The 15981-nt window shown below is 62.6% G+C and overlaps 1 protein-coding gene across 3 annotated transcripts in view; it reads right to left on the bottom strand.

Moving 5' to 3' along the window:
* Positions 1-211: 211 nt before the first annotated feature.
* ACOT7 (acyl-CoA thioesterase 7) overlaps positions 212-15981 on the bottom strand; it is a 95664-nt gene continuing 79894 nt past the window's right edge. For all 3 annotated transcript variants that reach the window (XM_042996147.1, XM_042996148.1, XM_007078337.3), the window contains one exon: positions 212-585. In XM_042996147.1, coding sequence (XP_042852081.1) covers positions 487-585 — 99 coding nt within the window. In that variant the 3' untranslated portion in view covers positions 212-486. The remainder of the gene's footprint in view (positions 586-15981) is intronic.

The following is a 15981-nucleotide window of genomic DNA, read 5'->3' on the forward strand; positions in this document are numbered from 1 at the left end:
CCGGCCAGGACATGGAGCCCCGGCCCTGGGAGGGAAGGGGTGTTCCCTCCAGCCAGCAAGTCATTAGGAGAACCCGAGGGCTGGGGTACACGCAGGTATCGGCACCCGGGCGAGACGGGAGTGCGGGAGGGCCCATGGAAGCCTCTAGCCCCCCACCCCGTGCCCAACAGGAAAGCAGCCCCCCGAGACAAATGACGACCCGGGTCCAAGGTCCAGTCAAACAGCAGCTTTATTAGTGACGCTGGATTCCGTACACACCGTGCACGCGAGCATTCCCTCGGGAGTGCCTCCAGCGCTAGGGACGACACTGGAGTGGTATAAATAAAGCTTTGGTGTGTAGGTTTTCAGGAGAGCACAGGTTAACACTGCAAGACAAACACTTCACACGACACCAGCTCTCAATGTGGATTGGGTTTTTGGCCAAGGGGGTAAATTCTAAGTGACTAGACACCGGGGCCACCGCAGACCTGGCGCGGGAGGGGGCGCCTAGGGCTGGGGCTCCGCCTGGCCCTGCCGTTTTGCCTTCATCTGCAGGTACCGCCCTTTGCCTTCCTCAAAGCGCTTCTTCTCGTCCTCGGTCTCGGGCTGTGGACCACACAAAGACACAGGCAGGTTAGAGACGCCACGGCACCCCGAATGCGGGCCATGGCCTGGGCCCTGCCCCGGGGGGCCCCCCCGAACACCCCACCCCGGCTCTGCTGGCGGCCTGGGGCTGCCCGGGGGCCAGGCACCGGCCCGGGGCCCCGCCTTCCTGCCAGGCGGCCGAGAAGACCCTGGGAAGGGGTCCCTGTACGGATGCCAGCGTCACGGGTGCCTCCCCGCCACCCTCCATGGCAGGTGGAATCCCAAGCCCAGTGCCTCTTTGATAATGAACCTTAGCTGGAAATGCACTTGATAAAACATGGGAGGGAAGGCCTAGAGCAGGGCCGAGTGTGAGGAAGGAAGGGGGTCCCCGCTGGGTCCAGTCCCAGGGAGTGCCAGCTGCTCACAGTCCCTGCCCCGAAGGGAAGTGGAGACAAGCACCGTGCCGGCTGGGTGACCTCCGGGTGGCCGCTTCGCTGGGCCGGGAGCAGTAGTGACGGCTGGGTGGGCAAAAGCCCTGGACGGCACAGAAGACCGGAAGAGGCGCCTCGGGTCCTGGTAGCCCCTTCTCTGCATTCCTTTCCTCTGAGCGACCTAAGAGGCCACGCGCCCCTCCTCGGGGGGCAGAGCCCCCTCACTGGCCAGAGGGAACGGGCCGGAGGCTGGGCTTTGCCCGGGAAGTCTCGGTTCGTGCCTGCCCACGTGGCAGGATTGGGAACGGCGCCCCCTTCCGCTCTCAAGAGTGGCCTGGCCGCTAGGCACGGAGACCACCGCAGCAGCTCAGGCGGTCACTTCCCGGGACCCCATCTGTCCCCCTGCACAGTTCTCTCTGGCCCAGCCCCGGCCAGGAATGCAGGTTTAAAGCGCTCTGCGGATGCCTCGGGGACATTTCCTTGCGGTACCCTGAGGGTGTCTGAAAGGCAAAGAAATGGGGCAGGTGCCCTCCATCCACGACTCGAGCCCCAGCAGCTATTTTTAGGCCTAAGTGTTTTACAGGCAAATGGTATATTGGCAAAAGAGAGAACAATCAGCTGGAAGATGGAGTGTCAGGTTAAGCCAAATACTTCCTCCCCCTCAGCCGCCTCTGAAATTGTTCGCTAAATGTCACCAGGTGTAAACTGTCAAAACCTCGTGGCTCGGAGCCAGCGGAACTTTCGGGTATTTAAAGAACTAGGCTCGTGCTCCTCGGAGTGGTTCCGGTGCCTGTTTGAAAAGCACACATGGAAAGTGGCTTTTCCAAGACACTTTATTGAGGAAGGCGGTCCTGCGGCTCTGGTTTTATCTCTGGCTGACTTTTTTTAAAGATGAAATTTGAGGCCATGCAATCTGACCTGAAAGAGCCCAGGGAGACAAAATGTTCTCTCCGTTAGAGCAGGCAGTGCTAACGGGGAGCTTCCTGGGGACAGGAGGGCCGGGGGCCCGGTCCCTGTTCCTGAAGGCACCCCACAAACACAAGGCCGCATCCAGCTGAGCCCGGCTTCTGTGCAGCCCAGGTGGGATGTGTCGGTCGGGGGCTTCTCCAACGCCTATGTGTGCGTAGGTCACCCGGGTTCTGATCCGGTGGGTCTAGGGCCCAGGGGCTGAGACGCATTTCTAATAAGCATCCAGGTGATATGTGGCCGCTGGCCTGTGGCCCACTCTGCCCCCCTCCATCCATCCCTGCACCAGATGGGGGACAGCCAAAGAGGCCAAGAATGCAAGGTCAAGGCCACTGGGCTGAAACATTTGGGGACCCTTCCCCCCCCCCACCCCCCCCCACCCCCCCCGTGGAACGTGCTTGGCGTGGCTGAGGAATCCTGTGACTCCCATCCATCTGCGGTGGCCAAAGGCCACGGCTTGGGAGGGTGGCATGGCTGGGCCCCTCCCGCGGGGGAGGGACTGTGGTCAGGTTTCCCACCTGCCTTGCAGAGGACCCGCTCATGGGCAGTATGTTTGGGTCCTGGAGCTGGGAAAGGGGACTGGATGAGGGGGAAAGCAGATGGAGAGACGGTGGGCTGGGCCGTGTGCCGAGGGCCCTCCCTCCAGCTGGTAGAGTTCCCATCCCTGGGGCAGGGGAAAGAAGGCAAGAGGCTTGGGAAGAAAAGAACTTCTCAAAAGCAAAGGCCACGAGCAAGGCAGCGGGCTGGAGAGGGATGGCCCCGGGCTGTTTGCAGAGCCCAATGGAGCCAGGTCCTGCCTGATGTGAGGGGCCCGTTTCTCTAGCCCACCAGCGTTTCTGGAAACTGGCAGGTGTGGGATTCACGTGAGGAACTTGGTCTCCAAGTGCCCGGGTCACCAGCCAAGGGCTCTCAGGGCTCAGAAGAGTAGGGTGAGGTCCGGGGTGGGGGGGGGGGCAGGAGGCAAACGGAGCCATCCTCTGGGGGGTCCTAGAAGGTGGGCAGAAATGGCCCACCGAGGTCAAGCCCCTGGGAAGCAGCACCACCCTCTGCAACCATCTCTCTGTCCATCTGTCCGCCAGTCTTTCCATAGCTCCCTCTGGGCCGTCCACACCATGCGCTTCGGTTCTTTCCCTCGAGGACACGCATCATTGTTCCATTTGTGTTAATGGCGCTAGCTGCAAATCTGTAGCGGGAGTGGTCTCCATAGCCTCTGTGCCCCATCCCCAGCCTTGACGTCCCCACCTCTGGAGGGAAGATGTAGCATTCTTGACGGTTGCTGGCCAAGTGGGTGTGGGAAACTGAATGCTAGCTGCCGGCTCACAATAAACCGTGCGCACAGGGCCGCGGCTTTGAAGATCTTGACGTTACATAAATCTGCTCGACTTTGTTGAATCGGCGACCTCCCAAACAGATCTGGCCAAGGACCCCTCTTCCTCAGGAGCCGCACGACCATCTGGGGTTGGCCGAATGGCCAGGTGCTGCCTACGCTCTCCCACTACCAGCACGTGGCACGCGCCTTCAGAGCTGTCCCCATAGCCCCGGAGGATGCCTAGATAGACCCTGGTCAGCGCCACCCGGCCTGTGGAATGGGCTGGCCCGCATCGGGACCCCCACCACACTGCACACCCTTCCTGGAGTGGCCTCTTCATCCTGCCCCGAAACCCCGCCCAGCCTCCTCTCTGGAGCCAGGGCGAGGGGCCGGCCAGTCTGGTTTGAATCTGGCTTTGCCGCTTGCCCGTCGTAAGGCTCGCAGACTCCTCCACACCGTCTTCTATAAAATGGACCCGTACCCACCCTACCGGGTTGCTGGGGAGACCAAAGTCCTGCTAGCCGTCCCCAACGAGAGACGACAGAGGCCCCCCGCCCACTTCACGTAGGAGTCCCATTTCCACGAAACCTTTAGGATAATCACGCCCACGCAGAGAACACGGGTTAGTGGTGCCAGGGGCTGGGGGAGGGCTGACGGCTGAGGGGTGCACTGTTTCTTTTGGGGGGGATGACGATGTTCTAAACTTGATTGTGGTGATGGCTGTGTGCCTCTGTGAACGCACTAACACCCACCGGACTGTCTACGGTACGTGAAAACCGTACGGTGTGTAATTAGATCTGCAGACGACCAGAGGTGAACACCCTCCTCACAGTTCACAGAAAATCAAGGAGAAGGTCCGGCACGGAGATGCCTCCCACCCCAGTCCTGGCACACAAGCGGGAGCAGCGCAGAGGAAACGCTCATTGAATTAAGCCCGGCGCTTTCCCTACAGCGGCCGAGCCAGCACGCATTCATTCATTCATGCATTCATTCCTCCCTCGTGCGCTGCTCTGGGCCGGGTGCACGGACCCTGTCTCGGGAGCCGACGGAGTAGCCGGCAACACGCAGAGGCGAGGCAGATTATCCGGTACGTCGAGAAGCGACAGTGACACGGCCGCACTACAAAGTCAAGCAGCGCGAGGGGGTCTCAAGGGCCAGGTGCTGCCGGGGAGACTCCAGAGTGGGGGGAGCAGCCGAGTGGGTGCCAAGGCACATGGGGGTTGGTGGGAGGGTCCCGATCCACGGAGGTGTGCGGGCCACCTGCCAACGGCAACCGCGGCTGTCCTCCCCATCTGGTCAGGCGAGTGGCGGTGACAGGGCCCGCTCAGCAGAGCGAGCCACCACGCACGGGAAGGGCCCCCTTGGGGAACAGCAGGGGCAGAGTCCCCGGATCACCTCGGGCACCTCATCTGTGGAGTGGGAAGCTCCTAGACCCTCCTGTCTGTGTGGTTACAAGGAGCAGGGGCAGCACCCATACCCTCTCCAACCCAAGGCCTCAACACAGTGGCCCCCATGAGCTGCCCGGGGAACCTGCCGCTGGGGCGGGCATCCATCTGGATGCCCTTCCGGGCCCTTCTAACACTGGGCAATGCTGGGGTTACGCTCAAGAGCCTGCTGCTGGGGCCACTGGTCCTGCAGAAACTGTGAGAAGGCAGGCCGGGCCCCCGGGGCCAGGTGTCTGTGGGGCAAGGGGCTGTCCAGAGTCCAGTCCACTGGTAAGAATAAGCCGGTGACAAAGGACAAACTGCATACACACTGAAAGACTCAGAGGCGATGATGCCGTCTCAGATTGGCCTCCACCGGCCCGGGTGGTGGGGTGGGCAGGGTATATACATGAGCAAGACTGGCCCCGTGTCGATAGCCACCTAAGGGTTCTTTCTTCTCTTTACTTTTGCATTTATTTTTCTATAATTAAAGGCAAAAAAAGAAAAACCAACTAGACCCATGAGGGCAGCTGCAGGGACCCCTTCTCCCTTCCGTGGGCACACAGAACTTCAAGTCACACGCAGTCAGTTGAGGGACTGAGTCCCGCGTTGGAGGGGAGCTGCCCCTCCCCCCCCCCAGGCTCTATCTCCCTGCGGCCCCCTCGCCCGCCTCCCCACCTGGCACCTTCCTCCAGCCCAGAACCATATCCGCGGTGACCCGAGTTAACCCACGCGTCTGTGACAATATCCCTCCAACTGCCCAGGTGAACCTTGTGCGGTGACCAAGCGTGGAGCCCTCCCACCCCTTCTCCCACGTGGGCTGTGCACAGGGGGCCAACCTGGGGCAGTTCTCAGAAGTTCTCTGGGCAGCGGCTTCTAGGGATCGGCCTGCACTGAGCCCCGGCACGTGCCAGCACCACGCCAGCTCGATACAGTCTGCACGGCAACCCACAAGGAGCACCAAAGTCATTGCGGTTTCTCTTTCACCAACGAGGACCCCAGAGGGGGTGGGTGGCTTGCCCAAATGGCATCTGGTAAGCCGCAGAGCCTCGATTTGAGCCTGGGCACTGCTGCCTCGATTTGAGCCTGGGCCAGGCCATCCCATGCCAATGGGCGCTTATCCGTGGGCTCCCGGGCAGGCAATGGGGAATATTGTGACCCTCCGATGTTGCCCAGAATGAACCTGGAGGCCCCCAGGGTGAAGGCCCCTTCTTGAGCTGGTGCCAGCCTGCCAGCCTGCCAGGGGCCCAGGGTCAGGGGTGTGCTCCTGGCCCAGCCCCTCACTCCAGCCTCGGAGCTAGGCGCCTCCCCAAGAAGCTTCTCGAGCTCTTGTGGGAGATGGCAGAGGTGCGGTGCACTTTCCCTTGTCCGGCTCCGGTTCCAACACCCAGTCGCTCCCGTGAGGGTGAGTCCAACCCACGGGGCTGACGGGGCCCGGGTTTACCGAGGCACCACAAGCAGCCAGGGCATCTTCCAGATTTCCACAGACATGAGCAGTGTGCTGCCCTTCTGCCACATTCAGGGGAAGCCGGAGTTGGGGCTGTCGTTCCATGTTTCACCCCATGCTTCCCCTGCACTCACGAGGAATCCTCTCTCTAGTTCATCAACTTCAGGAACGTCTGTACAGACACATCAGAGTTGCGAGCCAGGGGAGCATCATGTTGGGTCCTCCAGTCCTAAGGGGGCGCTCACCCCTGGGGCCGTGCACGTGCAGGGTGGCACCCTGCTGGCCTCCCCTCACCCCCCTGGGCCCGACGTGCAGCTGTGATGATCCGGTCTAGCAAGGCTTTCTAGAGCTCCGGCTCCGGTCAGGCCTGAAGCCCGCCCTCCACCAGACTGCCCCCAACCACTGCAGCTACTTACCCCTCAGCAGCCAAGAGGCCATCGGGGGTTCCAGAATGTGTGTGCCAGAAGCACTAGATGCTTCTCTCACTAGTTCAGTCAATGCGTGCCCTGAGGAGGGGCAGAGGCCGAAGCGCAGATGATTCCCGTCCACGCTGCTGGCACAAAACACGGTAAATTCTAGCGTCCACTCGGTGGAGGGAGAGGCCAGTGCACAGCACCAACGTTCAATATTCCGCAGCGAAGTCATCAGCCGGGATCTGCCCTCAGACAGAACGAACGCTGACTCGTGATGGATGTGCGGGCAGCCGGCCAGCTCAGCGAGGCCTCAGAGGAAGGGGCCAGCTGAGGGCTCATCTCTCTTCTGGTCTCGGGATGACGGCATGTGCTGAATGTTCTGGGCTCTGTAGAGCCCCACCAGGCCTAGGGGCAGCGTCTGGCTGACATCAGGCATCGAGCACCCCCCGCCCCCGCCCCGTGAGCGCTGCGCCCTGTCCCCCGGCTGCCCAGGAAAGTGTCCAGCCAGGGCAGGGATTCATAAAGACGGTCAAGTCCCCTCACGGCCATCTGAGGGGGAGAGGGAAGCAAACAGAGGTGGGCAGGGCAGTGCTCGGCATTCTGTGGCGGCACCGCCCTGGCCCCGGGGCCAGAGGACGTTCGGCCGCCCCAGGCCGTGAGTTCCAACAAACAGCCCTCCCAGCCAAGTGACTAAGAGGGGCCACCGCTTCCCTGCCGGGTGTGAAGCTGACAGAACGAGACAGATGGCTGCCTGCGCGGCCCCCGCCCACGGCCCGGCTGCCGCCTCCCTGCATCCCGTCTCCCTCCATCCGGCAGAGTAAATAAATACATAAGTTGTTGGCTGTTGCTGTTTTTAATGGAGGGCTGGGGGCGGCGGGGAGAAGGAAAAAGCTCCTCTGCGGGAAACCACATTTGCCTTCAAGGGCCTGGAGCTGCCGGCGGGGAGAAGGGCGCAGGACCACAGGCCAGCAGCGCCACAGCCCGAGCACACGCCCGCGCCTTGGAGGGGGGAGGCTCAGACCCGGTGCATCATCTCCCATGGGTGCGAGGAGGTGCCTGCCTAGTGGAGGGGACGGTGGAGGGGTCGTGAGGAAGCCAGGCTCTGGGCTGCAGGGATGGCCCCCAGCTTCCCAGGGCAAGGTTCTCACACCTGTCAACCAGCGACCTGAGGAGGTGACACGGCCGGGTGTTCTCTGTACTCGTGCCTGGGAGGTACTCGTGTCACAGACAGCCTCAGAGACAGAATGTGCCAACTCCCAGCACTGCCCGGGGAGGAGGGCGGACGGCTCCGGGGGTCACCTAAGGCATCAGGCCCTTTGGAACTTCACACCCAGCCAGAGACACGGGGGTCATTAGTGCCCCTGCCCCTCTGCTCAGGGAGCCCCAACGGCCCCCGCCCGCTGGCTGCAGGGGCCGCAGATCTGCGTCCTCTCCCTCCTGCCAGCCGCTGTCTTCCGGGCTCCTTTCCACCGGAGGAAAGCCTGTGGCTCTTGGAGCCTAACAGCGCAGACCAAATGTTTTCCAGTTTGCAATTTTCTGTGCCGCGAGCACACACATTTGGAACTTGGCACGGAGGGCGAGTGACTAACTTCCACTCGCGGTAAAATCAATAGCTTGTCCTTTTTGTAATTAACGAATGTCTGGTGCGAAGAGGGTTTCCAGTGGTGACAGAACAGCTTCCTGCGAGCCTGAGGGACACAGACGTTCTTAATTAGGAAGCCGTGCACGCTCCCTCTCCCGTCTTCATAATGGGAGACAGGAGGGGTCTGGGGACAATTGTGCAGGCAGTCAGGATGTCTTCTGATGACTGGGGCCACTCAGCATGGCCTCGTGGGGGGCCCCGTGTGTGGCCAGGCAGGGGTGAACTTGGCATCCGGGGCCCCTAGCCTGGCAAGCAGCTGTGTCCCCAGAGCGCGGCTGCACCCACAGATGCGACCTCAGCAGGCCGGGCGGGCAGCAGAGTCCCTCACCGCCCTGCCTGATGGCCCACGTAGGGGGCTCCCCGCGGCCGCCTCCAGTGATGGCTCCAACGGTGACATTGCCCGTGTCAGGGCCCCTCACCCGGCGGCACGGCTCAGCCTCAGGAACGACGGCTGTGCTGTGCAGAGTGGCCGTGGACTCCCCTCCGAGAGGGCCTGGGAGCTGGGGACATCGGGAAAGGCAGTGAAGGGTGACGGCTCTGGTACAGGAGGCAAAGCAGGACTCAATCATATCGGGCGCCTTCTCCTCAGCTTCACCCACGACACGGGCGGTGGTGGGGGTGGGGTGGGGGGCGTGGCGGTGGTCACAGCACTCACTCCTGAGCCAGCTGCGTCGACTCGGCTGTCCCCACCGGACAGCCACGATAAAGATCGTAACTGCCATTCGCTGAGGCCGGGCCTGGCCCAGGAGGCATTTGCCGAATGAATGAAAGAACGAGTGATCGAACAAATGGAAGAGCGAAACCAAAGAGCCTTGATTCCAAACTGGCGTGGTGTTTGTGCTAAAGATTCAAACCAGCGGCTTGGCTCCAATGACACGCAGTCAGACGCCTTCCGTTCCCAACCAACTCAAGAGCTCAGACCCCTGAGGGGCTCAACAGGAGCCCCCGGTGGTGGCAAAGGCATGACGGGGAGCGTCCAGCGCACCTGGGCGTGGATAAAGTCCCCGAAGAAGCACCTCCCTCCGGCTGGCGGTTCCGACTCACTGTAGCCCGAGGCCGCGCGTGCGTGCAGGGAGGCCCCTCTGCATCCTTCCTACCACTGGGGGCTCCAGAGCCTGCTTCTCACCTGGACCTTTGAGTACAGGGTTCAGGAGTGTCCCCGGATTCACCGGGTCTTTGCCACCTTGCGGAGGAAGCACGGTGCCAGTAAGAAGCAGTGTTTCTTACACGATCAGGGGCAGGCGGGTCTGTGTTCCCCCGCGGGACGGACCGGCCATGAGCTTGTCCTGCTGAAATCCCCTTCCTCGGTCCTCCAGCCCTGGCCCCCGTCCGGTCCCAACCACCTTCACAGGCCTCTCCCCTCACTTACGTTCCAAGGTGGCCGCAGTGGAACCTGGGGCGCCCTGACCAGCGGGGGTCCCCTCCCTTTCCCCAGGAGACTGCCCCTCGGCCAGTGTCGCCCACAGGCCTCCCCTCCTCCAGCCGCCTTCCTGGTGCCACCGGAGTCAGGCCTCACTGTGCCCTCCGAGAGCCTGCTTCTGGGTTCTCACACTCGAGAGAAATTAAAACAGCCAGGGGTCACCCGGATTTGAAAACATCACAACAAAGCAACGAGACCAATGTTTCCAGAGTAGAACCTACGAGCGTTTTAACAAGAAAAGGTGTTATCATTGGTGCCGTGGGCCCTTCCTTTCGGGTAGCTGGCTGTTGAATGTTAACGGGAGGGTGGTCTCCAAAACACTTGCTGTTCCGGCAAAGGGCCCAAGGCGGACCGGCAGGGACACGGTGGGGCTTCAGGGGACATCTGCCGGCGGCACAGGTAAAGGCGGTTGGAGGAAGAGCAGAGGGGAAGGCCGCGCTGGCGGGGACTGCCCCCTCTCACCCACACCCCCGGTTCTCACAGGCCACTAGAAATTTCCCAGCACCAACCACTGAGGTGACAGGAACGGCTTGGGGATGGGGGCATTTTCCCACCACGAGACAGAGTCCCTGTGAAGCGTCCAGAACCAAGTGAGAGGAGGGATCAAGAAGCTTCATGAAGTCCAGTCCCTGACTCACCCCTGCGCAGGGAGGGGCAGGGAGAGGCAGCACGGAGCACAGGTTCCCTCGATAACGTGGCTTCTCACACCCTTACAGAACAGCACCAATCTTGCCGCACTACAGTACATCTGAGTTTCTTCAATTAGGGAGCGAGTGAACATCATTCCAGGACATTGAGTGTCCAGGACGCTGAGGGGCCCCCACCCATGACAGTCCCCGGGTAAAGACCCACTTTCCTACGACCTGGGGAAGTGATGTGTGTTCCCTTGCTGCGTTGGGCTGTGCAGAGCAGGCCTGGCCGCGGTCAGGAGTGGCAGCCTCCTTAGCCTCCTTAGCTGTTGATGCTTCATCTCAAGGAATGGGGCCATCGGGAGGACCCCAGCCCCCTGCCTGCATGCCACGTGCCTGGGGTCCGGCTGGGCACGGATGTCCTCTGCAGGGCAAAGGAGCCGGGAGCCTCCCAGTTAGGTCATCTCTGGGACAATTCAGAGAGGTCCTGCAGAGTAATTGCTCAGCCCGTGATGGCTCCAGTGGGGAAACGGAGGCTCGGGGGCGGGAAGGGAGCAGTCGTGGCTGGGGCTCAAGGTCCTACACTAGGTCCCTTGGACCAGATCAGCCATGTGACTTCGGTCAAGTTACCTCCCATCTCTGTCACGGTCACCTGTCTGCAGGATGGCAACAACCGAGCCTGACCCCCAGTGTGGGGATCCGCCAGCCCTGAAGTGAGTCGGCACTCCGGGAGCGCTCCAGCTGTCACCTTCCCAGGTGACAGGGACTGGCCCTGCCTGGACACTGGCCTAGGGGGGCACCCCCGGCCCCTAGAGTGGGTGCTCAGTAGGCGCAGAAATGGCTCCCGCCTGAGCACACGTTCTCCCCGTTCCCCGGCTGGGGCGAGCCTCGCTTGGAAAGCAGACAGGCAGACTGTGCCTCACTGCCTCCTGTTTCAACCCAGAAAATACTTTCTTGTCACTTCAGTGGCTGACGACGGAGGCCTCTGCGTCTAGGCCCCGGCACGCTGAGTGACAGCCTGGTGAGCCGGGAGGCGAGAATCTACCAGCACCAGCCAAGGCCGTCTGCGGCGGGCCAGGCTCACTCGGTGGCTTGGGTTTTCTGGGAGCAGAGCAAACCGGCTTCATACCCTCCGCCCCATGTGACATGGCTCTGCAGTCGGGCCTCAGTTCGCTGGGGAAAAGGTTCCTTTTCCAGGGGCCCCTGGGTGGCTCAGTCGGTTAAGCGTCCGACTTCGGCTCAGGTCATGATCTCGCGGTCCGTGAGTTCAAGCTCTGTGTCGGGCTCTGTGCTGACAGCTCAGAGCCCGGAGCCTCCTGTGGAGTCTGTGTCTCCCCCTCTCTCTGCCCCTCCCCTGCTCATTCCTGTCTCTCTCTCCCCCTCCTTCAAAAATCAATAAACATTAAAAATAATTTTTTTTAAAGAGCAAAGAGTCCTTTCCAAATGATCCACGAAGCAGCTGTATTTGAGGGTTCTCTCAAAACGTGCACTGCCTATGTGCCGGGCTGGGTTCCCCCTTGTCCTGCCACCCTGCCCCGTGTCGACACACCCCGGTCACCGCAGGCCAGCACACAGCACCCCGGCACCCTGCCCTCCACATTCTCCAGCCACACCTCCTGTCTCCCCGGGGCCCTTGGGGGCAGCAGCATCCCCATCTGAACCAGAGAATGGGAGGCAGGCGGGGGCCCCAGAACAGTGCTTCCTCCCTTCAACACAGAAATAATTTGGTTCTCCAGTTTCTAAAACGAAACTGAGACGAAGGAGGGTGCTGGGACCAACCTGGTGTCAGGTCCCCAGGAAGCCACCCTAGCGGTTGCCACCGTGTCTCTCTGCACAGGCCGCCTTTCCAGCCCTGCTCAGGGCCATCTGGGGCGTGCCCTCCACCCCTGACGTCAGGGTGCATGGCCACAGACAGGCCTTCAGAGGCAGGCAGGGCAGCAGTGGGGCCTGGGCCTGGCGTCCAGCCCGGCAGCCCAGCTCCATACTCCACATCTGCCTCTTTAATGATTAGCCTGGAAAGTGCCGGCAGCTGCTGAGCACAGCCGCCCCAGAATAAAATATTCATCAAGAAAAACTCCAAACAGCAGCGCTGCCTTCCATGTCAGCCGGTCCCTGGGGATGGAAGCTAAAAATAGCTGACAAGGTGGGGGGGCAGAGAGGGGAGGAGGCCGAGCGCCCACCACGGGCACAGGCACGTAGGCTGTGCGGAGCACACGCGTGTTCTGGGAGACAGACGGCGCTGTGTCGGCGGGCCTCGAGTGCGCGCCACGCAGGACAGGCCGGGGCTCCCTCCCTGCCACGGGGTGGGCCCCAGGATGCCTCAGTGAAGAATCAAAGACCATCTTTAATTCTGGAGAGATAACAGCCTGGATCAACGTGAGGCCGGCCGGCAGGAAGACACGGCCATCGCTAGCTGCTGGCCCCTCAGGCTTAGGGGATTCGGTCACGTGCCCTTTGTTCAAACAAGTGTCTTTCCCCACCGTCCCGCTGCAACCCTGCCGGGCACCAGCACCTCCTCCTCTGGGCTGGCCCCCCACCGATGATGGACATCCCTGTCCCCCGTCACAGGTTTCTAGAAAGGGCACAGGCAGCTTTCTGCGCACACAGGCTGGCCCAGACCCGCGACTGTTTCCTATGTCCACGGAGGTCTTGGGTACCCACCCAGGGGGCTCCTTGACGGCAGGCCACTCTCCATGGGAGACTGGACCTCCGGGGAACCGAGGCCCTCCTCCCGGCTGCAGCCCTGGTCTCCCCAGCGGGCTGAGTTCTGGGGTGCCTGCGGCATGGGGGCAGCAGGGGCGGCCTCGGCACCTCCCATCAAGCCCACAGCAGCTGCCGGGCCCTGGAGCGGGCGAGCCTTACAGCTCGGCTCTAGCTGGCACTTCGGACTGTGCCAGAAAACCCTGTCAATTTGCATTTGCTCAGAATGAGCCTTTGCAAGATGAAGATGGGCCGACTCCTTGCCTGTCCTTACTCTCCCACTCACCTGGGGAGGCCCACGGGCCCCTGGCCACCCCTTCAGCTGACAGTAGAGGAAAGGGCCCCAGTGGTCCTGGGGCTGGGCCTGGCTGGGACCAGCTGGGTGGCCTTAGATGTGTTCCCGCCCCTTCTCTCCCGTGACAGGCAGCTGGCCGCTGCCCCCAGCCCTCCGGGTCCCTGGTTCCTTTTATCCAGATAGTCTCTGGGAAATGGCTCCCCTCCCCCCAACCCCAGGCCCCCGTCCACAAGGCCACCGTGGAAGGAACCTACCTAGGGAACAACAGTGAATGCTGACCGCCCCCCTCCTGCTTCTTCCCTCATGACCCCCGCCAGGAGGGCTCCAGAGGGTTCCAGGAAAGGACAGCAAACAGCAGCTGACAAGCGTGGAGCTCCTCGTATAAACTAGCGCACAGGACCCTCACCCACCCTCTGTGGCGCGTGCTGGGGCCGTCGCCATTGTACAGGGGAAGAAACGGAGGCGCCCAGGAAGTAGGAGTGCGCCGGGGTCCCTGCCCCGAACCCTGGCAGCAGGATGCCCACACCCGCGCGCGTGCCCTGACGGCGCGCGCGCGTCCGCAGCAGTGAGGGGAGGGAGCCCCTGTGGTGTTTAGGGACCGGCACTCGCCAAGTGTCCAGCGGGGCACTGACCGGCGGGGTGGAGGAATGTGGCTGGAGAAGCCAGCAAGCCCACGAGCCCCCACAGGCACCTTCCTGAGCCCCAGTCTGTGCTGGGGGTCCTGGAGTCACACATCGGGGCCGAGGGCGGGGCCGGATACCGAACGAATGCGTGTGCACCAGAGGATCCGAGGTGGTGCTGTGCGCCCGGAGGCGGTGTGGAGAGGGGAGAGGGTCACCGGGCCGTGGGGCGGGGGCGGGGGGGGTGGGGGAGGTGGGGTGGTCAGGCTTTATCTAGGGTGCGGAGGGAAGGCCACCTAAGCAGGAACTATCTGAGAAACCGTGGAAGGAGCTGGCTCTGCACCGGTCTGAGGGAAGGCATCCAGGCAGGGCAAGAGCAGGTACGAAGGCCCCGAGGCAGGAACGAGTCTGGGGGCTGAGGACAGAGCCTCACCGGACCCCGTGCTGAGGGTGCCAAGGAGCTGCCGAGCAGATTAGGCAGGAAGGGGGGAAAATCTGATTTTGTTTCAACAAATCCACTTGGCTCTAGGGTGTCAGACCGAGGGCGGCAAGAATGGAGGAGGCGGTGAGCCAAGGGCTGAGCGGGGATCCAGCCAGGGGTGGGGCCCAGAGACAGCGGGTGTGGGGGGCCGAGCAGGACAGTGGACAGGGGGGCCAGGCGGGTTCCCAGACTCACTGAGAAAGGGACCACAACACGTGAGGACGAGTGGGGTTTTGGGGGGAAAGTTAATGAGTTCAATTCAGGATAAATCACGTTTGAGGCGTGTGTGGAGACCCCAGAGAGACGCGGAGCTGGCAAAGTCAGCCGGGGAGCGAGCGGTGACCACAGCGATGCCTGCAGCACAGGGCCTGGACCCCGCCGCCCAAGGATGGGGACGGGCACAGGGACCCGTCAGGGCCTGGTGTTTAGGGGCCACGGATGGATGGTCTGGACACGGCAGTCCTGTGTCAAGGGAGCACAGCGTTCACCGAGGCCTGGTGCGTGTGTCGGGTCGGGGAGACACGACGTGGTGTCCCTGGATCTGGCCACCCTGCGGAGCCCGGAGGCCAGAGAGAAGAGACGTCAAGTATTCGCACGCGTGCGGCGGAATTCGGCATTTAGGATAAGGCACCGTGAGACATGGAAAAGGTGGGACACGGGTCTAGACCAGCAGCGGGCAAGGCCTGCGTTTGGGGCCACGAGGAGCAGGCAAGGTTCTGAGGAGACGTGGCCCAAGACCCAGAGACACGGGGCTGCAAAGGTCAAGGCCAGAAGTGGCCAGGAGTGGGGATCACGCACGTGGGCCGAGGGCCGGGTGGGGTGGAAGCCATCCTGCCGGCCTGGAGGGGGAGCCTGCAGAGCGGAAGGCGCGTCCCAGCCGGCCGGGCGGAGCGGGAAGCGTCCAGCTGACGAGGCCCACTGGAAATGGGGGGCTGGGGCCCGTCTGCCTGAGGGGGGGGCTCCCGCCCCAGCTCTTGCCTTCCTTCCTTTCAGCCTGGTTAAACCCCCTTACCCCTCAAGGCCAGGTTCACAGCCCTCCCCTTCGCAGCCGTCTCTGCTCTGTCATCGGAGACATCTCTTGACCCCACCTGACTCACCGGAGGCGCAAAGGCAAAGGGCCCTGTAGGCAGCCGAGGCTCCTGACGACACAGCCACGCCAGGGGCCTCACTGCCACGGCGGCTTTGGTGAGCCCCCCCCCCCACCTCCAAGCCTGAGTGCCACCCCCACGGGGCCTTGGGCGGGCCTCAGGCAGGCCACCAGCCAGGTGGTGAGGAAGCATGCGGGAGCCTGACTCCCAGCCCACGTGAGGAAGTGAGGTCTTAGCTGCAGCGTGTCCATCACAGAGTTTTCCGGTACCTGCTCTTCTGGAGGAGCCACGGGAGCGGCGACTGTGGGGGCCGCCCAAGTGCCAGGCGCTCAGAGACCCCACCCCGCCCCCTCACCCTCACCCCACGGAGGGCAGGAAGCCCCGACCGCGGCCCCAGGAGAAACCAGGAGCAGCCTGAGCAGAGGCTCCCCGCCCAGAATGACGGCAAGTCGTGTGCTGGACCCAAACCCAGGCGCCGCGGGACTGAACGTACGACCGTCCACAGGTGCCTCAGCCTTGCTGGCCCGGGGTGGGGGGAGGGGCGGACGGTCC

This window comes from Panthera tigris, chromosome C1, assembly GCF_018350195.1.
Source record: "Panthera tigris isolate Pti1 chromosome C1, P.tigris_Pti1_mat1.1, whole genome shotgun sequence".
In the NCBI taxonomy this organism is placed as follows: Eukaryota; Metazoa; Chordata; class Mammalia; order Carnivora; family Felidae; genus Panthera; species Panthera tigris.